General features: G+C 52.6%; 2 protein-coding genes across 5 annotated transcripts in view; one reads left to right on the forward strand and one right to left on the reverse strand.

The window, feature by feature from the left end:
• Positions 1-228: 228 nt before the first annotated feature.
• On the reverse strand, positions 229-14,070 carry SURF4 (surfeit 4). The gene is made up of 6 exons (XM_012445151.2): positions 13,936-14,070; positions 5,545-5,731; positions 5,084-5,160; positions 4,473-4,516; positions 3,306-3,492; positions 229-2,524 (listed from the first exon to the last, which is right to left on the reverse strand). Exons 1-6 carry the CDS (start codon positions 13,981-13,983, stop codon positions 2,258-2,260), a joined length of 810 nt encoding a protein of 269 aa, XP_012300574.1. The 5' UTR covers positions 13,984-14,070; the 3' UTR covers positions 229-2,257.
• Positions 14,071-14,417: 347 nt separating this feature from the next.
• Positions 14,418-25,313, forward strand: part of STKLD1 (serine/threonine kinase like domain containing 1) — a 29,256-nt gene continuing 18,360 nt past the window's right edge. For all 4 annotated transcript variants that reach the window (XM_064371751.1, XM_064371754.1, XM_064371753.1 and 1 more), the window contains exons 1-5: positions 14,418-14,573; positions 17,070-17,156; positions 20,189-20,233; positions 22,079-22,153; positions 23,603-23,704. In XM_064371751.1, coding sequence (XP_064227821.1) covers positions 14,487-14,573; positions 17,070-17,156; positions 20,189-20,233; positions 22,079-22,153; positions 23,603-23,704 — 396 coding nt within the window. In that variant the 5' untranslated portion in view covers positions 14,418-14,486. The remainder of the gene's footprint in view (positions 14,574-17,069; positions 17,157-20,188; positions 20,234-22,078; positions 22,154-23,602; positions 23,705-25,313) is intronic.

Raw genomic sequence — 25,313 nt, forward strand, 5'->3', positions numbered from 1 at the left:
AATGATCAACTGTCCCCGGTGTCTACCTTGTCTCGACACTTGCCGTCTAAGGCAGGGCTGAGGGGATGTGTCCCCCATACCCAGGAGGCAGCAGGGCCTCTGAGGGACAATTCTCTCTGGACATGGCTTCTGAGTGGTCCTCAGAGAAGCCTGAACAAGCAGCCTGGCTCACTGGCATCCCGAGGGGAGCCCCAGCCAGGCTGGGCAACACCGTAGGATCACACTGCATACAACAAATGCCATTATTTATTTCCATGTGTTTCCAAAAATCAAAACGTTTTCAAACACAACTAAGATATAAAATACAGCATAAAATGAGATTTAGATCTGTTTCCCACATAAAGCAAAAAAATCTTCTTAGAAATTGTTTTGCCAAAACCAATTGGTAGATCCCACTTATCCTCTTCTAGCAAAGGCATGTCCCCCAGTCTGAGGCCCTAGCCCACCCAGGGCCAGGACAAACAGGAACACCCACTAGGGTGGAGGTGCTGCTGGTGTAGAACGTGCTGACTACTCACGTGGCCTCCTTTGGTCCACCCTACTTTCTACCAACCAGCCAACCAACCTTGACCACAGAGAAACCATGACTTAGCCAAGGTTGGTTGACGGGACTGTCATACTGCACTAACGGGGAGTGCAATATAGACCAGGAGACAGCCCTGCCGAGGCTGGAACACTGAGACAGAAGCCAGTCTTCTTGCAGGGAGCACCTGAATGATCACAGGAGAAGAGAACTGAAGCCAGTGCTTGATCTTGTCAATATTAGGAGATAAGGAAGTGGGCCTCCGGGGGAGGATTTGCAAACACCTTGGGACTAGCTCGGTTGTGTTAAAAAGGTGCCCCCTCCTCAGGGTAGGTGGCTTCCAAAAGCACTTATGAGCAGAAGCCTGCCTCACCCCTGCCCTGCAGAGCCAACGGACAGAAGGCCAAGCCGCAGGCTGTCTCGGGACTGGACCGCAGCAGCGTGTCCCCCAGATAGGTCTAAGGGCCAGAGAGATGTTCGACCACCCTTGTGGCATTCACTATGGTGCAGGTGACAGGGAGCAATAAGCAGTTAACCCCCCTCAAAAAGAGAAACACAGTATAAGGCAATGTTAGAAAACTTTAAATACAGGATTAAGATCAAATCGGTAAGGCATCACAAATTGTAAAAAGGAATTTTGGCTGCATTCAGCACAGCAAACGGACAGAATCTGAGTGAGCAACAGCCTTGGGAAAGTGGTGTGTCAGGGCTGCCTACAGGGCGAGTGCAGCCTGGGAAAGGGTGGTGCCGCTCGGCCAGAGTGGCCTGCGCTTTCGAGACCTCGCTCAGGAAAGGCCCCATGTGAGGTAAGTGGGTTGAGTCCGTGGGTCTCCAGTTCTGGGAGCTCCCACCACACCCTCCGCCCACAGCAGCTGCCGCTCCCCAAGCTGGTCTGAGGAGCAGCTGGTCAGCCTGGCTTGCAGGGTACTGCTGCTGGGGCCACCCCGTGTGCAGTCTCTTGACTAGCCTTCCCCACTGCCAGGTCCAAGGCCAGCAGCACCCAGACCAGCAGCTTCCCCAAGAACTTCTTGCCCCTCGTCCTTGCCTCAAGCTACTAAAACTCCTAGGGTGTTACCCAGTAAAACACTTAGTGCCAATCCAAGCTGATTTTCTGACCGATGACTTTTATCACAAACAAAAGCTTCCACCACCCTTCTAATACTGCAGCATTCTTTGGGTGTCCCTAAATGTTTTCACTGTTCTAGAAAATATTACAATGCAGCGGCAGAAACAACATCGAAGCCACTGGTGTGATTTTAAACCAGGGAGATTAACCGTTTGAGGTTTGGCTGAACCATCCAAAATTATTTAGTAGTTTGTGCTAAAAATGTAAACTTAAAAATAAGAGGGAGACTGCTTTGAATGATATACAAATGTGTCTGCTCACAGTACAGCTTGAAGGCCCCCTTCTGGACCCCCTCAAAAAAGAAACTGAAAAATAGGACTGAGCTGCCGCAGCCAGGTGAGCGGCTCACCCCAAAGCCTCGGCATGGGGGAGGCTTCTAACCGCCAGGCTGACCAGCACTGAAGGGCCAGATGCCAGACTGGCTCCAGAGCAGACTGAGCCGTCAATTCTCAGGTGTCTCTGCAAATAAAGTTCTCAAAACATCTGTGCCTTTACCAAGGAAGGGGAAGGGAAGAGGATACATAAAAGCTGGCAGTTTTGTTGATTCCACCCTGAACCAGTCCTCGATGGCCGCGGGTCTTAGCCAGGCAGGTAGGGATCTGTGACTGTTACCACTCCTTCTTCTTCTCATCCATGGAGACACCCCCAGGGCCCAGGGCGACCACCAGGAGCAAGCCCCCGATCACCGACATGGTCTGGAAGAAGTCGTATTTCAGGAAGTCATGCATGGGCTTGTAGACTGGAATGGTCCAGAAGGCGTTGAAATACACGTTGATGGCAAAGAGCCAGACAACAAGAGTCAAAGCAGCCAGCTTGGTTTTAAAACCAATGGCCACTAAAATCATCAGAGCTGTGCCCACGATGTTCTGGACAATCTGCATAGGTTGAAATGTAAGAAATTCAAAATAAACGTGAGGAGAAGAGAGATGCTTTACGAACAAAAGTTCAAGCGGCAGCGTGTCATGAAAGTCTCTATCTATCAGGCTGATGTAGCTACTGCTGAGATGGCTGCTGGTACAAGTGGGGCGACCAAAGCTGGGGGGAGGCAGGAGGCAATAAAGCACCAGCTTTGAAATGTGGAAGGTTTGGGGAAGATTAAAGTCCCCAACTATTAACAGGCTGTGATTTACTAAGATGCATCTCTAATCCATAAATTCCCAAGCGCTTCTTGGTCCACCCAGACATCCAAGCCAGAAACATCCTCTCCTCTCCCCATGGCGCCAGGAACCCTTCCTGGACGCTGCCCAGCTGAGGCTCTCAGTCATTTCCGGAGATGTGTTCTGGAAGCTTCTGGAGGCCTGCCCCTGACACCTGGCATACAGGAATTACTTGAGAAAGATGTGAACAGTGAGGAGAGAAAGAAGAGTAAGAGGAGCCTGGGTGGAGAGCCTTGGCCAACCAAGGGCCAAGCACGCTCCACCAAGGTTAGAGGTTCTGGCCTTCACTTGCTGGAAAGAAGGCTTGACACATAAGGGACTGATGAGTTTTTTGGTCTGTTTTAATGGGATCAAAAGGTTTGCTCCATTTGAGCAGCTCCCCCAGGCTGTCGTTAGCACCCAACCAGGGAGGGGTGAACAGGGAGGAGATGGGGGAGGGACAGCATTCTCTCTAGTAGAACAGGAAACCAGATCCGTTCAGGCAAGCAGGAATACTTACAGAAAAGAAGCTGGCGTCCAAGTGAAGGAGGGTCATGAACATCAGAACCAGCAAGACCCTGCCTCCGAGCTGCATGTACTGTTTGGGGGAGCTCTCACGCATGGTGGGGACACCCGCGAACATGCTCTTCCCTTCAGAACGAGATTCTGCGAGGAGCAGCAACAGGCCTCCTCCCAGGGCCAGGTTCCTGAGGAACAGATATGCAGGCTGAAGCGAAGCCTCACCAGGATCTGGCCTGCCTGTCAGACCAGGTTTAGGGAGACCTTGGTGCGTATATAGGAAGGCCTTTACTTCCCTTTCTCCAAACCCAGCAATCTGTGAAGCAGGACCAGGCAGGCATGCGCACAGGACCTCAGACTCTGGAGTTACACCCATGTAAAACCTTACATAGCTCAAGAGACAGAGGTGTCTTTACAACTTGACAGCAATGGGCTACCTGAACCCACACAGAACCAAGTCACAGCTTCAGTGTTCATTGACCAGTTGGGTCCCCGTGGGCAGCCATGTCCTCCACTCAGATCCTGAGTCCCCACGCCCGTGAAATAAGGGGCAGAAGAGATGGCTTCAGTCACTACTATTCTAGGGGCTCTGCAGCATCCTCTTCAGAACCTGCTTCTAAGAGGCACAGTTGAGACCAGAGAGCCAATCTTTTGGCTTCCCTGGGCCACACTGGAAGAATCGCTTGGCCACACATAAAATACACTAATACCAATGTTAGCTGATGAGCTAAAAAAAAAAAAATTAAAAATCGCAAAAACTCTCATAATGTTATAAGAAAGTTTATGAGTTTGTGTTGGGCCGCGTTCAGCCCGTGGACCACAGGCTGGACACGCTTGGTTTTGACCCAAAGATGTTAACTGAGTTTAGAAAAACAGATTGAGTACCCCTAACCTGAAACGCTTGGGACCCAAAGTGTTTCAGATTTTGGTATATTTATATACTTATCGGTTGAGCATCCCAAATCTGAAAATCCAAAACCTGAAATGCTCCAACAAGCACTTCTTTTGAGTGTCAAGTTGGTGCCCAAGATTTTTAGAAGCAAGATGGAGTCAAATTAAAAAAAAAAAAAAGATTCTTCCCATTTTGGAGCATTTCAGACTTTGGATTTGCAATGCTCAGCCTACACGAGGATCATATACTAAAACTCACCAACCAGAATGCACATACCTCATCAAAAACTTCAAGTCCCATAAAATGCTGTAGGCAATCGTCTGGGGGGAAAGAAGAGAGACACCTGAGTCTCAGCCTTTCCAAAGGCATTTCCACAGAATTCATAATAGCCTTAGGCAGTCTCTCCAATGTCAGCTGGAGTCTAAAACACACAAAACCGACACAGGAGACCGAGGACAGATCTAGGCTCAAAAATGTGGTTCTGTATTTCTCAGGAAACGTGCTGTGATGTTCCGGAGAACAAAGCGATTCTGAGACCACAGATGTGGATTCAGATATCCTGTTCCCAGCATTTCATTCTGAATAACCAGGTATTCTTTATGAAGCAACATGATAACAAGACAGCATCCTGACTGCAGCCAAGCTCAGGACTTCCCCTTGTCACAGTAATCACAGGAATGGGACAAAAGATGGCCCCGTACCTGATGACCCGCCTCTACAGCCCTGCTTGGGCTCACGACTTCCCCAGAAGAGAAAGGAGCTCCAGGAAGTCAGAGACGTGCAGAGGGCTGGAGAGGGAGTGACACTGAACTGTCAAGGATGTCTTTTCAGAAGCTCTGCTCCACTAGAGCAAAGAGAAGGGAGCCCTGACCGCACGCCCCGTGTACCTGCAGAGCTATGATTCCAAAGAGCCCGAAGCAGGCGTACTGCACGAAGTTCCTGCTCAACACCAGGACGCAGCCAGCTGGAGAGAAGGACAAGGATTACGGGGTCTGAGGATGGGTGCCGGGGGAAGAGCACTGTTTCAATACACTGCCACCTCACCTGGCCCTCGTCCAGAGGCAGGTAAGGAAAATCACCTAGCCAAGCAAAAAGCAGCTTCTGGGAGAATTAATGATAGGCAAAGACCACACGTGGTAAGTTGATTGGACTTAATACAAACATAGAAAGTGGAGCCCTTGCTGTAATAAGGAACAGGCTGTTTCCCACAGTCAGCTCCCAAGTCAGCCGCCCACCTGAGGTGGGAAATTAACTGCTCTACTGTGGACAGTTCACACATAGCCTCCCCACTGCCAACGATCATGGAATAAGAAGCCCAGTGAATCCTGCCCACTCTCAGAGCACTCACTCAGCTGTCCCAGCAAGTTGAGGAAGACGAAGGACGAGGCCAGCAGGTAGCCGCAGTTCCAGGTGGTGTCGATGTAGTCGCGCTGCTCGCTCCACTGGAACCACATGCGGATGCCGTCCTCCAGGAAAGTGCTGATCAGACAGAGGCGCGCCACGTGGGGCAGGTACTGCTTTGTGACACGGAGGAACTGCAGGGCCACAGAAACCCAAGGGTGAGGTGACTGTGGCAGGGAGCCCCAGACCGCAGCCGGGCACGTCCTTGGGCAGGGTGTGCATGAGGAACAGACGCTGTGGAAGGTAAGAGCTCTGGTCAGCACCGGCGCCTTCTGAGGACAGACTAGGGGGCTCTCAGTGCTTGCTCCCGAGTGCTACCCTGTGAGTCTGGACACATGCAACAATCCAAGTATCAGTCCCAGAGATGCATGACGTAGTACTGGGCACTCTGGTGCAGACCCCATAGGGCAGCAGCCCTAACACTGCCACTGTGATTTCCTCCGGTGCCTTGGCAGGCAACTACAGTCATCGAAGGTGGCATTGCCACAAGACACAGAGCTTCTCTTTTCTGTCAAGGGCATTTACAAGTTGGAATTACAGAATGACATCTGAAAAGGCACTTAGAGGTCGTCTATTCAGGGTTTCCACACCTCGGCATTACTGGCATCTGAGGCTGGGCCACTCTTTGCCCTGGATCATCCTGGGTGCTATGGGCTATGACACAGCAAGCCTGGCCTCTGCCCATGACATGCCAGCAGCAACCTCCCTACTGAGGCACCACTGCACTTTGCCAGGCATCCCCACTGCTCGGATCCAACCCTTCACCTTACAAATGGGCATACTAAGCCCAGCGGGAAGGGTTTCCCCAGGCCTCGAGGACCTGATGGTGCAATGCCAAGACCTGACCCCAGTCTGCAGGTCATACGTGGCTGAGGTGCTAAGGCCTGGACCTCTCAGCCTGCTTGGTGACGCCCAGAAGCCCCTTGACAGAACAAGGGTTGGCTTAGGTGACAGCCAGGGTCCCAGGCCTAGAGGACCACATGGTTGACTGAATGGCAAGATCACCTGTTTATGGTTAGCCGAAAATCTCCAGAGCAGCACGAGGAAGCCCCAGGCTCTGGAGAGCGCACGTGCTGTTACAAACCAGGCTGGCACTTCCTGGCCCCTGATAGAGCTCCTCCTTGCAAGCTCAGAATCTGACTTGGGGACTGTGTACACAGCAACTGTCAGTGCAGCATGAAGCTGGTACCGCTAATGGCTAGAAAGCGCTGGGATTTTGTCAAAGCCTGCATAATCTTGAGCAAATTAAAACACAAATGAGATGGGACAGCTGTTTCAACAGCAATGAAATGCCAAGTGTATGAAATTACTGTCAAATGTCAAAGGCAAAGAAAACATTTATGACTTCCTGCTGTCCTGTGAGTCAGGTCATTTATGACGGCTGGGTCAGATGGCCAACGTGCACTACTGGATGCCTGGTACAAATGTCACGCAGGTTTCCCCGTGCACTTTTATCACTCATGCAAAACTGAGATATAAAGTGAAAGAAATTCTGTAACACAGCAAGTCCTTAGGAGAAAGATCAGGGGACCCACCTACGAATGCGTGTTGGGAAGCCAGAGTCTAAAGAGCACCCGAGAGCCTGACCCCCGTGGGCGAGGCGAGCAAATGTCAGCTGCACAGTCCCTCCTAAGGCTGACTAAACCTACTGGTGGAACAAAAGAAGATGTGCCTACGTGCTTCTTACTTTTCAGCATCTTTTCAAGTTGCTTCAAAGTCCCAGACACTGCTGAGACTCCCCATCTCAGTGTACAAGCCCCGGCTCTTCAGATCACCCTCCAGCCTGTCAAGTGGGGCCCTGGCTAGGTCACAGCTGCAAATTGGCTCCCATGTGGCAGGGGGTGGAGGTGGAGATTACAAAGCCAGGTGGCCATTCTCCCCAAACCCAGTGAGCCTGCGCACTGCAGTGTCAGTTCTACACACATTTACTCAACCTTTGACTCCACTGAAGTGATGGGAGACATCAAAGTGTCCGACAGATACCCAGGGAATCACCAAGCCATTTGGGAGACGAAGTGGACGCTGAGGCTCTGAGGCTGGTACTGTCCAGCCAGCACACTGTGTGACCCGGACACACCCGGTTACTGTCCAGCCAGCACACTGTGTGACCTGGACACACCGGTTACTATAGGATAGCAGAGGTAGCATCTCTACTATCCTACAGTAGAGTGAGGCCAGATGAACTAATGGTTGCTAAGATTCTTTCCAACCTCACTAGGAGGAAGACCTTGTTTTATATTTTGTTTTTTTAAAAGACCCCAAATCCTCCCCTGTGAATTTCAGAGCCAATGCAGAGGACCAGCACAAGATGCCCACATCACACTGGGAGGTGGGAAAAGGTGACACCACACACCCTCCCCCAGGTTCTGCCTCACTGCCCCATTGCTTTCTAAATGCCCAGCAACAGTGTAATCACGCATATTCCGTGGAAGAGATAAAGTACACCACCTTGGCACGTGATGTGCCACTGTTCTCAGGTAATGGCCTCGTGTCGTGGCCTAGCTGGGAAGCCCTGGCAAGGACACGGAACTTCGCCTCATCTAAACCTGGGGAAAAGCAACCATGGGGAAGGAGGAGCTCAACAAGAGGCTGTGCAGACCTCTGAGATGAGATGGAGCTGTGGCGGGACTCCTAGGGTGTGGACCCAACAGCAGCAGAGAGGCAGACTGTAATCCACACCCAAGACAGACACCAGAGGTGTTCTGACTTGCTTCTAAAATGAGAGCTGTGAGCCGCTCACTGACCTCAGATGAGCAAACCAGCCCCAGCCATGGGTTGCTGTCTAAGCCTCCCCCAGCTGCAGGACCCGCATTTAACATGCTCATCTGCTACATGCACAGCCCATGAGACTGAAACAGTGTTTAACAGTCTCTTTGATGAGTCTGCGACTCTTAATTTGAGTGTCTGGGTCAAGAGGAATAAAGAACAAAAAAGACAGAGAAGGTGGGACAGCCAATTCACACCTCCTTCCTTGAGCGAACATGGTGAGGAGACAGACACAGCTCTTGGCTTTGGGGAAAAATATGCAAAAATTTGGGTACTGCACTCTGAACTGAGTACATCTACTGCTTAGCTGCTCTGGTTTTCAAAGGCAAGCCTGGTCCAGACTGAAGGCTGACTAGCTGTAAGGCTGATGCAGTCTCCTTTAAACCAGCCACCATCTAATGAGCATCCCCCAACGCGGGGGGCTGTTTGGACTTAACACTGAAAAAGTCATGTTTAAAGACCAGGCCCGGCACGAACCTCTTTCCCCACACATGTTGGTCACAACTTCCTCAGCTGGGCCACTGGACCCATGTCATGCCACTCCGAAACACATCCCAAGGCCAGTGTTCCCTCAGCACAGCAGAGAAGAGCCCCCAACTCAGGCATGACACACAGCACCAGTGTGGACAGACAAGGACAGCCACACTGCAGGCACTCAGCCCACTGCTGGCAGCCAGCACACAGGCGACCTGTGTAAACACGGCGAGCACATAAAACCCGTGACAGTCCCCCTCCCCCCATCAGAGAACTGTGACAGCAGAGCCAGAGGTGGCTGCTGACCTGGCAGGCTGCAGGAAGATGACACAGTTAGCTCACCTCTGTGGCCAAGCTTCTCATTAAGTCTCTCCGAGAACCGTGCCATCAAGCAGGATATGGTTCATAAGCAGTGACAGCATCTCAGGAGCTTAATAGGAAGACTGAGATTCCTCTCAGAGGGGTAGTTATTTTAGACGACTGAAGGGGATTTGAGAAAGGTAATTATATCCACCCTGAGAGATGACTTCGTGGGCATACAGTGATCACCATCACAGCCACCTGCAGCTCCCACGCCACACAGAAAACTCCACTTTGTCTTCACACTCAGGACAAAAAGAAATTAAGAAAAGCAGCCTGCAAATTCATGGTGAATGAGAACATCAAGGAAAAAGGCAGGTCAGATTTCCTTGATCACCAAGGATTGGGGCTGCCTCCCTCAAGGCCCAACTCAGGTCCCACACATCCTAGAAATGAGGACATGGGCCTTTGCCTCATCTAAACCTGGGGAAAAGCAACCACAGGGAAGGAAGGGGCCCAGCAGCTTCTCACATCAGATTGTCAGGGCTGGCTCGATCTCGGTGGCTCACTGCAGCTCCAGAACTTCCCGGAGCCTCCCTCCCGTGCTGCTCTAGAGGTTTACAGGGCACCCTGCAGGGCCAGAGAATGTGTTGCACAGCCCAACGTGGGAGATGATGGCCTGGCTTTACTAAAAAACTGTGTGATCAAAATCACAACTGTCGGAAAGAAGTAACTGAGCACAACTGGGCGCCATTTTCTGGGAGGAGCCCCGCTAACCACAACCTCCCCTGCTTCTCCCCCGCACTCCCCTAAAGAGCAGTGTGGATGTGTTCTAACCTCCTGTTAAGATCAGCACACAAAGAAAGGTGAGTCAGCTCCTCTTTGCCTTCTCTCCTTGCTCGTTCATGGTACAGGGCAGGGTAGGACAGAGCCTGTCACTGTCACCAGGACCCCACCACACCAGACAGCCACCCTCACGATGTTCATCAGGAGCCTCACAGTGCCTGTGCCACCAGCAGATTCAGGTGTCCTCAGGACCATCCTCACTTCCCCAGAACTTCAACTAGGGCCAAGGCCAGCTCCTAGGGCCCAGGGCTAGCTCTGCCACTATTGAGGATAGGTTAAAAACACGGAAGGCCACACTGGAGAGGAAGGCCCCATGATGCTTTTCTGTCGCCTTGGTGATGAACTGCCAGGCAGAACCCATTAAGTGCCAATATTGCTGTTTATGGATATAAACTGCTTAGAAGCTACATTTTGCAGAGTGTCTAATAGGCAGTGAGGAGCAGCTGCAGGCATGGACATTAGTTTGGATTGCTGAGTTCATTAGAGTTTCTGGCCCCTTCCCATAGCTTCCAAATGCCTAGCTCCTGCATAGAGCACGTCTCAGCAGTTTCTACAGAGCATGGCTCCCAGGAGCAAGAGGACACTGTCCCTGGCTGCCAGGGCAAGGAGCTTGATGCCAGAGATAGAGAGACAAGAGATGCAGCTGGGGGAGCCTGCCAGCAGAAACTAACCGGACTGTTCGTCCCCATGGACCAGACTCTGCAGACCAGAAGGTCGCAATCCACCAAGCAGTGAGGAACCCAGCCTTTGGGGTAACAAGATGCGAACTCAGTCTCCAGCCCACCATGAGCCAGTGCGGTCAGCCAACCTCCCTCTGCCCATCTGAAGATGGAGACGCTTTAGCCAACCTCCTGCAGTCAGGAAGGTCACAAAAGGAATGTGTATCATGGACCTGGCCCACTGAAAGACTTAATGTCATTGTCATAATACCTGAGGACACTGGGCCTGGGAAACTAAGCTTATTTAGGTCTTGCTCTCAGCAGCACACGCTTTCCAGTCAAATCTTGTCACTTCGGTTTTGCTTTTGTTTTCTGAAGATGAGAAAAACTGGATTCTTACTTAATCTGATCAGTGACTTCCATGGTAATTCCCCACTGGGTTCAAATTAGGTCATTTTCACGTAAAGGCCTGGTCTGGCAGCTTTAAGTACTATGTGGATAAGCAGAAACAAAGCTCCACCGGCGCTTCGTCAGATTCCGTCCACAAGAAGCCACACTGTGACGTTGTGACCTGTTAACCTGCCTGCGTCTGTCTGATTGGAGTTTGGGCAAATACAAGTCGCTGCCCTCCCAAGCGGACCAGAAAGGGGCATGGAAACTCCTGCTGCCATGCTCTGCCACGACCCAGGCAGACTCTAATAAGATCATCTGACATCGACAGCCTGTGCTGCCTGACACATATGGTCCTAATCACTTGGGATTTGTATGTGAACAGGCCGCTCACCCCTTCACCTTCTAGTGCTCTTCTCTTGACTTGGGCCAGAAGAGGACTACCAGGCTCTGGGGGCACTGGGGACCAAGACCTGGGTTTTCTTCAGTGGCCCAAGGCAAGTCCAGGAGCCTGAGCCGGCCTGGCCTCTCCTCAGTAACCTGGAGAGGTCAACCCTGTGCCCCCTCCAGAGCCTCTTTCCAGTTCCAAGCTACTGCCGCTTTCATTTAAAACACAACAAAACACAAGAAGGCAGCCGGGCGCGGTGGATCACACCTGTATTCCCAGCACTTTGGAGGCCAAGGTGGGTGGATCATGTGAGGTCAGGTACTCAAGACCAGCATGGCCAACATGGCGAAATGCTGTCTCTACTAAAAATACAAAAATGGTGGCAGGTGCCTGTAATCCCAGCTACTCAGGAGGCTGAGGCAGGAGAATAGCTTGAACCTGGGAGGTGGAGCTTTCAGTAAGCCGAGATTGTGCCACTGCACTCTAGCCTGGGCAACAGAGTGAGACTCCATCTCCAAAATAATAATAATAATAACAACAACAACAACAACAAAACAACAACAAAACATGAACAAAAGGCCAGGTGCAATGGCTTACACCTGTAATCCCAGCACTTTGAGAAGCTGAGGCAGGCGGATCACTTGAGGTCAGGAGTTCCAAGACCAGCCTGGCCAACATGGCAAAACCACATCTCAACTAAAAATACAAAAATTAGCCGGGCATTGTGGCGCTTGCCTGTAATCCCAGCTACTTGGGAGGCTGAGGCAGGAGAATTGCTTGAACCCGGGAGGCAGAGCCTGCAGTAAGCCAAGATCGTGCTATTGCACTCCAGCCTAGGCAACAAGAGCAAAATTCTGTCCCCCCTCCCCCACCCCAAAAGACAAAAAAAACAAAAAAAGAAAAAGAAAGGAATAAGAGATTGGGAACTTTTTTTTCAGTAGAAGAGTCTGTCATTTGCTAGTGGGCAGCAGCTTGACTGGAGACATTTTATCTAGATTTGGTTATGAAATTCACTTGCAAAACCCAAGTTTTCCAGGGTGAAAAGCGAGTGTATGTACCTCTCATCCTTCCCTTGGCTATAAGGAGCCATCTTCTTAGGGAGTTGCGACTTGGGGAAATAAAAATGGGTCACTATAAATTATGTCAATTAAACTGACTAACTAAAAGGCCTACCTGGGTCTTGAGAACTTTTGATATGAATTGTTTTTGTAAGGGACACAGTTTTAAAATTCTGTCCTTAAGCACAAAATCAGCACCTTAGGAAAAAATGCTTCTTGAAGTTGATACACTTTGTCTCCCCAAATTTAAAATATCAGCTCACAGGAAAGTGGTGCAATGAGAACCGATGGTGAGGTCACACTAGAAAGAGATCACCCCGGGGGGATGGAAAAGCTCGATAACTAATCAGAAACGATCATTTACTTTTTTTTTTTTTTAAATCACACATACACAAGCCTTCCAATAAGTCTAGGCCTCAGAGTTTGATGACTCACTACCACCTCCAGAAAAATTAAAAAATTTAACCATCACTACATTAAGTAAACTGAGCAAAGAACGGCGAGTGGGCCACACAAGGCTCTCCCTGCGAGGATAAGGCTGTGAATTTGTCGACAAAACGGGATTCTTTTACAAGTAAAAGGGATAAATCTGCGTAAGCACCACCAGCTTTTTTTTTTTTTTTGCCAAGCTTAATGAAAAAAGAGGGTGGGGAGTTGTGTCCCTTCACTTTCCAGGTTCGGATCCTGTCCACCCAGTTTCTGAATGCTCTCAAGTTACCCAACCGCCTGTTTGAAGGGCTTCCCTGTTGCTCAGAATGCCACCTGGACACTTCTGGAAGGAAACTATCAAAGATAGTCTTCCCCTCCTCCCAGGCTGTGTACAGATCCCCACTCAATCCAGCCCAGGGCAGAGTCCAAACGGGGAGGGAGAGATGCAAGCAGGGTCAAAGGGACCCCAAGAGTCCAGCACATCTGGGAAAGAGAAAAGGAAAAGCTGCTGTGGCTTCCTGTAGCTGGGGCGCACGCCAGCGCGCCCCCTTTCCTTTGGGAGGACCCCCGGCCCCCATTAGTCCCCGAGCTCCCACCCCGCCTCCCGGAGCCCGGTGAAAAGAAAAACGTGCGGGGACCCCCACTAAGCAGCTCCAAACGCCGAGGCGCTTCCTGCGAGCCTCAGAGCCGCCCCAACCTCAGGACTCCCGCCGCGGGCCCTGCAGGAAACCCCCCACAACCTGCGGCTTGGAACCCCGGGCAGGCTGGAGGGTGGGGGCAGCAGGCCAGGCGCGAGGCCCGGGCTCCGGGAGCGGCCTGGCGCACAGGGAAGACCGGACCCGCAGGTCGGGCTTGCGGGTGTCTAGGCCGGGACGGAGGGCCCTGGTGTGGGGGGGTCCCGCTGTGGGAACAGGAGTCGGGGGCGGCCCGGGCCTGGCGGCCCGCGCCGGGAGGCCGACACCGGAGCGACCCGGGCGTCCTGGGTCGCGGTCGGGGCCGGGACCGGGGTAGGGGCCCGTAGGCCGCACCTGGTCGGCGAAGTCCTCGGCCGTGCCCATCAGGTCGTTCTGGCCCATGGCGACGGCGGGAGGCTCGGCTCGGCTGGCTCGCTCGCTGGCCCTCGCCCGTCGGCGCCCGCGCCCGCTGCGGCCTCCACAGGAAGTGCCCAGCGGCCGGCCTCGCTCCGCGTCGGCGGCGGCTCCAGGGGCTGCCACGTAGGCCAAGGCTTAAAGGGGCCGCGCGCCACCCGGGCCCGCCCCGGCGCGTCTTAAAGGGGCCGCGCGCCGTCGGCAGCCTCCCGACCCTTCCGCTCGAAGCCACGCCCGGCGCGCTCGACGCCACGCCCTTCACGCTGGAGGCCCCGCCCACCGCGCGCCGGCTCTGCGGCCCCTCGGGTCCCGACGGAGCGCGTCCCCTTTAAGGGGATCGAAACCTGCGGCTCTGGGGCGAGCGTGGGAGGGACGCGGGAGGAACGGGACCCCGAGGGCGCCGTTCGGGCGGGGAGGGTCCCGCAGGTGCCACTGACCCATGCGGGGTGGGTTGAGGGTGGACGCTCGCCCGGACGCGGTGGCTACTGAACATGCTTGGGACAGGGTCCGATCGCTGGCTCACCGCGCGGTGGAATCGAAGCCCGAGGGCCCCCAGAGAGCCCATGGAGAAGTACCAGGTGCCGAATGTCCCCTGCAGGGAGGCGGGGTCGGGTCTCCGTCGGGTAACGGTTGCAGCCCTAGAGCGGCGGCAGGCGGGTCCGACCGAGGGCCGGAGGGATCCGCGCCCTGGCCGGTGCCGGCCTCCAGCTCCTCGGCTGAACCTGGGAACTTCCAACGGTGACCTCCTGGGTGCCCTTTGCCACTCAGTTTCCCCCTTTGTGAATTAACTAAGGATTCTCCAGCCCTAGCTGAGTATTTGAGGGCGTGGGGCAGCTCCTCTATCCTTCGTGCCCGGGATCCGTGCCCTTGGGTCCACCGAGGCAGGACCCCCGGGAACTTCCCGAGTACGTAATTGGGAGCCCCCAGTCCCTAAAAACACCCCTGCAGCCTGGGTCTGTGAAAACGTTTGAGACCTGAAATAGTCACAAAACACAAAAACCTGCAAAATAAAAGTGAATGTTTAATTAAATGCTTCTATACGTGACATGTAAACTTTATTAAATGTTAGATTCAGCATTTGTAAAAATTACATTCACTTGGAAACAGTTTGTGGGTTAGATTTTTCTCACTTTGGAAGAATTCTCTTTGTATGAGAGGACTTACAGGGCGTTGAAGCAGATGAGTTTCTGGTGGCCAGATAATTTTTAAAGTAAAGTTACTTTTCAGGAGAAAAAATAAATAGAACTTCCAGGAAGATAAATAAAATAAATAGAATAAATTAAAAAAAAATAGAACTTTTGGAAACACAAAATAGACTTGATTCAAAATATAGGTCCATATTACTGTTTAATTTGCTGCCTAAACCTGAACGCCCTCACATCAGCTCTGCCCTCAGGCCCCTGCGGTTTAGACCAGCAATCCCCAATGTTTTTGGCACCAGGGACCAGTTTTGTGGAAGACCATTTTTCCACAGTCCGAGGTGGGAGGATGGTTTCAGGATGATTCAAGCACATTATATTTGTGTGCAGTTTATTTCTATTATTATATTGTAATACATAATGAAAAAAAATTTGTTTTGAGATGAGTCTCGCTCTGTCGCCCAGGCTGGAGTGCAATGGGACACTCTTGGCTCACCACAACCTCCACCTCCCGGGTTCAAGTGATTCTCTTGCCTCAGCCTCCAGAGTAGCTGGGATTACAGGCACGCCCCACCACGCCCAGCTAATTTTTGTATTTTTAGTAGAGACAGGTTTTCACCATGTTGGTCAGGCTGGTCTTGAACTCCTGACCTCGTGATCCACCCACCTTGGCCTCCCAAAGTGCTGGGATTATAGACGTGAGCCACCACGCCTGGCCATAATGAAATAATTACAACTTACTATAATGTAGAATCGGTGGGAGCCCTGAGCTTGTTTTCCTGCAACTAGATGGTCCTGTCTGGGGGTGATGGGAGACGGTGACAGATCATCAGGCATTAGGTTCTCATGAGGAGCGGGCAACCTGGATCCCTGGCATGTGCGGTTCACAATTGGGTTGATACTCCTATGAGAATCTAATGCTGCTGCTGATCTGACAGGAGGCTGAGCTTGGATGGTAATGCCAGCCATGGGGAGCGGCTATAAATACAGATGAAACTTTGCTCCCTTGCCTGCTGCTCACCTTCTGATGTCCTGCCCGGTTCCTAACAGGCCACAGACTAGGGGACCCCTGGCTTAGAATATCCAGTGTCAGGAGCAGGCTGCTCACAAGGCTGGATTACAGACTCCTAAGACTTTTATCAGCTCAGATTCCCTAGGCTCAGGGTTCCACCCTCATATCTCCTCCTCTGGGTCCTATCCTCCCACCCCAATCCTCTGATGAATGTCAGCCTCCAGCAATCCCCAGCCCAGTAACCCACCCCATAGCCCTTGGTCTCTGCACAGAGTTCTGACTTGGTAGCCATATCTCTGCAGATTTGGCTCAAATCACTTTGGCTCAAATCACAGGCTCTAAGGTCAGACCCCAGAGTTACCCCAGGCAGTCCTGCTTTTTAGTGACATAGCCTTAGGCAAGGACCTAGCCCCTTGTGCCTCAGTTTCCCCAAATGTAAACATAGAGGTAGCAATGGTGTCAACTGCATAGGGTGACTGTGAAGTGCTTGGCACCATGCCAGACACACAACGACTTCCTGATTGTACCAATCACAAGACTGGTTACTTTCTCATTTGAAGCCAGTTTGGAGGTGGATACTGGAAGTTGAGGTCACAGGGGTCTACGAGCATGAATAAGCCCCTTTTCCCTGGGAGGTGCTTGCTCTTGAGTGCCCATCTGGTCCTCACTGCAGGTTGGGGAAGGGACATAGGGTTGTAGAAGAGCTTCCGAACGGGCCCCAAAGAGATGAGATCGGAGTTCTGCCATGGAAAGGCGTCTTGCCCTCCTTGGGCCATTTCCGCTATTGCAAGATGGGGTGGAGCCACATGCTCTGCCAACCTGATGGGGGAGTTAGCAGGGCCAGAAAAGAAGTTGGAGCTGGGCTTTTGGAAAACGAAAAGTTGTGTGCATTTCCTGAAAGCTTCTCTCTCCCTTGCTGGTAGGTTTTGTATGAACTGAATCCTGGGGCCTTGGGGGTGAACCTGGTGGTAGAGGAAATGGAAACCAAAGTCAAGCGTGTGATAAAGCAGGTAAGAGGCCAACCTGTCCATCCCGTCCATCCCAGGCCATGTGGTTCTGTGGCTGTGATTTTCCCCAATACAAGCTCTTCCCGTGGTAGAGAAGCTTCCTGATGTGGCAGCTGGATTCCTCGCTGCCAGCACTCACAGAGACAAATCTGGTTGTGGTAGACGTGGGGGTGCATGGAACTCTCACCTTGATGGGGAAGCGATGCTAATCTCTGTTCTGACACCACCGCCGCCTCCATTTACGCATCGCGTGCTGCGTGCCAGGCATCGACTCGCTTCATCTCCCGTCAACCCTGCAAAGCAGGAACAGTGGCGCTGTTCACAGCCAAAGACAATGAGGCTCAAGGCAGCGCCAGACTAGCCAAGGTCACAGTTTCCCAGAGGATTGGAATTCAGGCCACCTCACTGGGGGACACCATGCTACCCCGTGCTGGGTCACGCGTTTTACCAAAAGGGAGCCAGGCCCAGAGAGGATAGGGACTGGCTCAAGGTCACACAGGGCCAAGGTCACACACCAGGCCCTGAGCCCTTCCTCTGCACTCCTCACCAGGGCTAGCAGAGCATGGGAGGTGTAGGCATGCAGGAGGACGTCCCCTTGTGTGTCCAAGACAGGGAGGTCCAGATCAACAGAGGAGCCAGGGTGAGAGAGCTGCTATAAGAGTCCCTGGCACATCCTCCTCTCTGTGGTGGTGACAGCGACCCAGCGGGTTCACGGCTGGCCACGCAGCGAGAGGAGCCTTGTCAGCAGCCGTCACTCAGCCAGACCTCAGTCAGTGCAGCTCCGCAGCCTCACCCTGAGTGGCTGGGCCTGGAGTCCTTGCCCCCGCCCTACTCCCTTGCTGGCTGGCTATGAGGTTGGCCTCCTTGTCTCATAAGCCATTGGGGCAGGGTAGCTGGCTGCCCTCTGGGCAATTAAGGAGCTTTTTGGTGTTTTCGTTGTTATTGTTGGTTTTTTTCTTGGAGACATAGTCTCACTCTGTCACCCAGGCTGGAGTGCAGTGGCGTAATCTCTGCTCACTACAACCTCCGCCTCCTGGGTTCAGTCAATTCTCCTGCCTCAGCCTCGCAAGTAGCTGGGACTATAGGCACATGCCGCTACACTGGGCTAATTTTTTGTGTTTTAGTAGAGATAGGGTTTCACCACGTTGCCTAGGCTGGTCTCGAACTCCTGAGCTCAGGCAGTCTGCCCAACTTGGCCTCCCAAAGTGCTAGGATTACAGGCATGAGCCACCCCGCCTGGCCTGAGGAGCTTTTAAAAGAGCCATGACCACGCACGGTGGCTCAGGCCAGCACGGAGACAACCTTCCCAGTGTGGGTAAGGAGCAAGGTGGTGAGACCGATGCTTTCCCAGTCAGAACAAGATGTTCCTGTTTTAAAGATGGTCTGAAAATGGATCCTTTGCTGATTTCTTGGAGTTTATATTATGCTGTCCTAAACTTATCCTTGCAATAGGAGCAAAGTTGTTCTCATCACTCTAAGTATTTTTAGATCTCTGCCTTAGGAATATCTTCCGTTTGTGCCATATGGTGGGGGCATGAATGGCGGGAGCCTGTCACTCCTGTTAAATAACAATGGTGGTGATGATGGAGGTGGCAATGATAGTGGCAGTGATGGTGGCAGTGATAATGGTGATGATGGTGATGGTGGTGATGGTGATGGTGGTCGTGGTCATGGTGTGATAATGGTGAGGATAGTGGTGGTAATGGTGATGGTGTGATGGTGATGGAGGTAATGATGGTGATAATGGTGGTGATGATGATGATAATAGTGGTGATGGTGACAGTGGTGTTGATGGTGTGATGGTGGTAATGATAGTAGTGGTGGTGGTGATGGTGTGATGATGGTGAAGGTGGTGATGACGAATGATTGTGATGATAGTGGTGATTGAGATTTTGGTGATGAAGGTGGTGATGGTGAATTTGGTGATGATGGTGATGATGGTGGGGTGGTGATGGTGATGGTGGTGATGATGGTCTTAATGATGATGGTAATGATGGTGATCATAGTGGTGATGGTGATGGTGGTGGTGATGGAGTGATGGTGGTGGTGTGATGATGGTGGTGATGGGGACAGCCATGGTGGTGATGATGGTGGTGGTTGTGATTGTGGTAATGGTGGTGATGATGGTGGTTATGGTGACAGTTGTGATGATGATGGTGGTGATTGTGATTGTGGTAATGATGGTAATGGTTGTGGTGGTGGTGGGATGGTGGTGGTATATGATTGTGGTAATGATGGTAATAGTTGCAGTGGTGGTGGTGATGGTGCTGGTGGTTGTGGTTGTGATAATGGTAATGGTGGTGGTGGTGATGGTGCTGGTGGTTGTGGTTGTGATAATGGTAATGGTAGTGGTGGTGATGGTGCTGGTGGTTGTGGTAATGATGGTAATGGTGGTGATGGCAGTGATGGTGGTGGTAGTTGTGATTATGGTAATGGTCATGGTTGTGGTGGTTGTGGTTGTGGTAATGATGGTAATGGTGGTGGTGAAGGTGGTGGTGGTTGTGATGATGGTAATGGTCATGGTGATGGTGGTGGTGGTTGTGATGGTGATGGTTGTGGTGGTGGTTGTGGGTTGTAGTCATGATGGTGATGGTTGTAGTAGTGGTGGTGATGGTGATGGTCATGGTGGTGGTGGTGGTGGTTGTGATGGTGATGGTTGTGGTGGTGATTGTGTTTGTGGTAATGATGGTGATGGTTGTGGTGGTGGTGGTGATGGTGGTGGTTGTGGTGATGGTGATGTTGTTGTGGTGGTGGTTGTGGGTTGTGGTCATGATGGTGATGGTTGTAGTAGTAGTGGTGATGGTGATGGTCGTGGTGGTGATGGTGGTGGTGGTGATGGTGGTGGTTGTGTTTGTGGTAATGATGGTAATGGTAGTGGTGATGGTGGTGGTGATGGTGATGATGGTAGTGGTTGTGGTGGAGGTGGTGGTGGTGGTGGTGATTTTGGTAATGGTCATAGTGGTGGTGGTGATGGTGGCAATAATGGGGATGATCTGCTATACATTTATTAAGCTCATGCTTTTGTGCCTTTGCAGGTGGAATGCCTGGATGACCATGATGCCGATAAGGCCCTGCATGAGGTAATTCTCAGGGTGGTTTTCCCTCCGGAGGAGCTCAGTGGAGCACACACAGACTGTGTGCTGTACCCTGTTGTTGAGTGCCTGGTGAAGGGAAGCCTGGAGGGAGATAGAGCGTCAGCACCAGTTTTGCCTCGGCTGTGAAGCCAGCAGCCCCAGGTCATGTAGGGAGTCTGTACCCCAAACACTCACTGCTAAACGCAGGTACCGACAACTTAGAACATCTGTTCCCAGAGAACATAAAGTTTACGATTGGGCCAGGCCTGGTGGTTCACGCTTGTAATCCTAGTACTTTGGGAGGCTGAAGTAGGTGCACTTCAGCCTGGATGACAGAGCAAGACTCTGTCTTAAAAATAAATAAAATAAAATATGAATAAATAAATATTGGCCATGTCCCTAGGTTAATCTGCCAATAACTTTTCTTTTTTTTTGAGATGGAGTGTTGCTCTATCACCAGGCTGGAGTACAGTGGTGTGATCTCGGCTCACTGCAACCTCTGCCTCCCAGGTTCAAGCGATTCTCCTGCCTCAGCCTCCCGACTGGCTGGGATTACAGACACACACCACCACACCCGGCTAAATTTTGTATTTTTTAGTAGGGACGGGGTTTCACCACGTTGGCCAGGATGGTCTCAATCTCTTGACCTCGTGATCCATCCACCTTGGCCACCAAAGTGCTGAGATTACAGGCGTGAGCCACCGCGCCTGGCCCAATAACTATTTTTAAAATATTTTTGCTTCAATATAAAATTATTAATTACAATAGAAAATTTGAAAAATACAAAATTGGGTTTGGTTTTGTTTGTACCTTTTTAAAAAAAATTTGATAGAGATGAGGTGTCACCATGTTGCCCAGGCTGGTCTTGAACTTCTGGGCTCAAGCAATCCTCCCACCTCAGCCTCCAAAGTGCTAGGGTTATAGGCAGGCACCACCACGCCATCCCAGAATTGTTTAACAAAGAAAATACACATTACCCTCAATTCTACCATTCAGAACTGCCCAGCAGTAACATCCTAATTTACAATCATAGCAATATCAGCTGCACTTTGCTTCGATTGGCGAAGGCTCTGAGCAGCGTTTCTGTGTGTTTCTTGAACTTCCCATGAGCTTGACGGTGTCCCCTCCTATCTCATGGTCACTTGTTTGTCTTCTGGAGTTCGTGGCTCTGGAGCGTTGGCCAGTAAACATTATTGGGTCTATAGGGTGACCGAAGCACAGTCATGGGCTCAGGCTACTCGGTAACAAAGGGGAAGAAAGAGCGTGGGGGGCCCGGCCAGAGCCCCACGCCACCGCGGCTTTTCACGTTGCTGATTCCCTTCCATGGCCCGCTAGGCCACCTGCTTTCACACCCAGCCTTTCACCACTAGTGGTTGTCTGTCTGGCTCCATGTCTCTCACGCAGCCCCGTCTACTCCTGTTTGGGCCTGTTTCAAAGCACTTTCCGCGGGGCAAGGGCAGTGGGACCTCTCTGTGTGCCCACCTCCCTGTGGCTGCACCACCTCCTCCAGTCAGCCCCAGCTGTGGCTGATCCACACCTTCCTGGCACTGCCTGCTGCAGCTCACTCAGTCCCCGTGGCATCCCCATGAGGCAGGTTCCACTGGGACCCCCATTTTCAGATGACAGTCTGAGGTCCAGTCACCAAGCAGAGCCAGCACATGCTGGAGACACAGTCCACACTGCCTGCCTGGTTTCTAGCCACTAGGCTGCACAGCCTCCCTGAGCCCGCTCCCCTGCCTGGCTCAGAGCCGGAGGCTCGCATGTTGGTTGGGATGTATGACAGAGAAGCAAGAGCTGAGACAGGCATGGAGAGGTGCTGACTTCTCTCTTTCCTCTGCTCTATCCTGGCAGCTGATGCCACTGCTGAAGCTGCGGCACGCCCACATCTCTGTGTACCAGGAGCTGTTCATCACGTGGAATAGCGAGGTGGGTCAGAGCTGACACCTACGGGCTCAGACGCCACGCAGTGGGCTGTGGGACCAAGGGAACTGAGCCCAGAGCATGCCCACCCGCCAGCGTCGGAACAGCTCGTGTGGCAATGGCAGTGACTCTAAATGCGGCCACCTCTGACCTAACACTCACTGGGGCCAGGTACCATGCTGGGGCTTTCTGTGCATAGTCTCAAAGGAGCCTCAACAGCCTCCTCATTAGGAGGGGTTCTTAACCCATTTCACAGAAGAAGAAGCAGAGGCTAACAGATACAAGTTGCTCCTGGTTACCCAGCTAGTACGTGGCCAAGCCAGAGGGCCAGGACAGGTGGGCCCGACCCCTGGGCTCTGCACGCAGCCACCAAGCTTGTCCCTGTGAGCCTGTGCCTCTGATGACAGAGATTTTACTTCCATGGGAGGAGCGAGTGGACCCCTCTCCACAGCCACCCGACCCCCAGGCGGTGCCGGGCCTGGGCGCCCCTTACTCCTGCAGCTCCTGGGCAGCTGGCTGACAGCACCACATCCATCATCACGTGCTGGGAGGGCTGCAGGGCGGGCAGTACTGTCCCTGTGCTCTTGACAGGCCCCAGGGCTCTGGTTCAGGAGCTCTCCAAGGCCACACAGCTAGTAAACTGAGTGGGGACTGAGACCCAGGTCCGGCAGCCGGGTCCTGTAGGCAGTATGACTTCTTGTCTTTACAAAGAGCCAGGAGCTTTCCAGTCACTTCCGATGGGACTGAGGCAGACAGCAGGAGGCAGAGCAGGCACAAGGGGTGCTGGAGGTAAAGAGAAGCTGAGAAGCCTCCTGCCGGCCGCCGGCCTGTATGAGAGGTCCACACTGGCATTCCCGCCTGGGGCCAACAATCCTGGGTCCCAGCAGGAGAGGACCCTCACAGGCTCCCTCCACTCCAGCTGGGTCTTGGGGAGGGGACCTCACTGCAGGCACTCCCAAATATTTTCTGAGCACCCCATAATGCTCTCAAGGAGAGTGCAGAGAAGCCAAGAGGGTATTTCCCTATGGGAGGGAGCTCAGAACTGGGGGCCCTGACCCGGCCTGCTGGGGCTCTGGGCAGGGCAGGCTCCGCAGAGGAAATGGACCTGGGCTGAAGTATGAGTCGTTATCCCCATGAAGGGGGTGGGTAGGGGTCCAGGCAGAGGCGTCCACGTGTGCCATGGCCAGGGCCAAGTGCAGCTTTCAGGAAGGCCCAAGTAGCTTGGTATGGATGGAGCGTGGCGTGGAGCGGGGGCCTGGGAATGGGGAGAAGAGAGAGAGGGAACTGGAGGTGGGGCAGGAGGGGCTTGTAGCACCCTCCAGTGGGCAGTGCTCCCACAGCCACTGCGGACGGATGGCAGTCCAGTGCAGGGAGGCCCTGGAGCAGGCGAGCCCGCAGTAGCACCGGGGCCTGGGCGTCCCCTGGCAGCTGGCTAAAGGACCTCCTGCCCCACAGATCTCCTCCCCGTTCCTCTGCCTGGTGATGGAGTTCAACAAGGTCACCTTCCAGGAAGTCATTACGGATAAGAGGGAGGCGAAGGAAATCATTGACGCTGAGGTAAGATCCTCTGGGGCACCAGGCCTGGGGACCACCTAGACCTGTGACACAGGCCCTGCAGCGTGGGGCAAAGCGACAGTGGGCGGGTGGGCACCGTGCAGTCCAGCCTTAGTTTTTTTTAAATGTATGTCTCAAGGTATTTACACCCTAGGACATGTGCAGATCTTAAGTGCACTCACACAACCTCCACCTAGATCAAGACAGAAGGCGTTCTTAACCCTAGAAGGTTCCCAGTCAGTGACTGTGATTCCAGATTGTTCCGCCAGTCCCTGAGGTTCATGTAAATGGCCTCGTCCTGCACGTCTGGTCTCCCCCTCTGCCTGCTGTGTTGTTTTTCCCCTGAGACAGTGTCTTGCTCTGTCACCCAGGCTGGAGTGCAGTGGTGCAATCTCGGCTCAATGCAACCTCCGCCTCCCAGGCCCAAGCGATTCTCCTGCCTCAGCCTCCGGAGTAGCTGGGATTACAGGTGCATGCCACCACTCCCGGCTAATTTTTGTATTTTAGTAGAGATGGGGTTTCACCAGGTTGCCCAGGCTGTTCTCCAACTCGTGACCTCAGGTGATCCACCCGTCTCAGCCTCCAGAAGTGCTGGGATGACAGGCGTGAGCCACCGCGCCGGGCCTAGCCTGCTGTTTTCAGCCCCGCTGCGCCGCTGCACGCACCGGTGAATCATCTTCGCTCATTGCTCGGTGCCCTCCTGCTGCCTGGCTGCAGTGCAGGCTGTTTACCTAGAATCCTGCCGATAAGCACTGGGGCTGCTTCCAGTTTGGAGCTACGGTGAATAAGGCTGCTATGAGCACTGCTGGAAGGCACTCACTTTTCTGGGATAAATACCGAGGAGCGGAACGATTGGGTCGTGGAGTAGGTATATGTGTAGCTTTAGTAGATGCTCCAAACAGATTTCCAGTGTGGTTTAGTCGGCCCGATGTTTACTCTCACACGTTGTGAGCGTTCCTGGTCCGCAAGGCGGCCAGCCCTTCACTGTATCAGTCTTTTTGTTATTCTTGTTGTGGTTGCTGAGATGGCGTCTCACTCTTGTCACCCAGGCTGGAGTGCAATGGCATGATCTTGGCTCAATGTAACCTTTGCCTCACAGTTCAAGCGATTCTTCTGCCTCAGCCTCCTGAGTAGCTAGGATTACAGGCGCCCACCACTACACCCAGCTAATTTTTGTTTTATTAGTAGCAGAAACAAGGTTTCGCCATGTTGTCCAGACTGGTCTCGAACTCCTGACCTTAAGTGATCTGCCCACCTCGGCCTCCCAAAGTGCTGGCATTACAGGCATGAGCCACCGCACTCGGCCAATTCACTTTCTTAATGATGTCTTTTGATGATGGAAAGTCCTAAGTATGATGAAGTTTGCTTTCTCAATGCTGTCTCTCTGCTGTCTCTCTGCTGTCTCAATGCTGTCTCTCTGCTGTCTCTATGCTGTCTCTGCTGTCTCAATGCTGTCTCTCTGCTGTCTCTATGCTGTCTCAATGCTGTCTCTCTGCTGTCTCTCTGCTGTCTCAATGCTGTCTCTCTGCTGTCTCTATGCTGTCTCTCTGCTGTCTCAATGCTGTCTCTCTGCTGTCTCTATGTTGTCTCAATGCTGTCTCAATGCTGTCTC

This window comes from Aotus nancymaae, unplaced genomic scaffold, assembly GCF_030222135.1.
Source record: "Aotus nancymaae isolate 86718 unplaced genomic scaffold, 86718_ANA_hifiasm-v0.15.2.pri h1tg000158l, whole genome shotgun sequence".
In the NCBI taxonomy this organism is placed as follows: Eukaryota; Metazoa; Chordata; class Mammalia; order Primates; family Aotidae; genus Aotus; species Aotus nancymaae.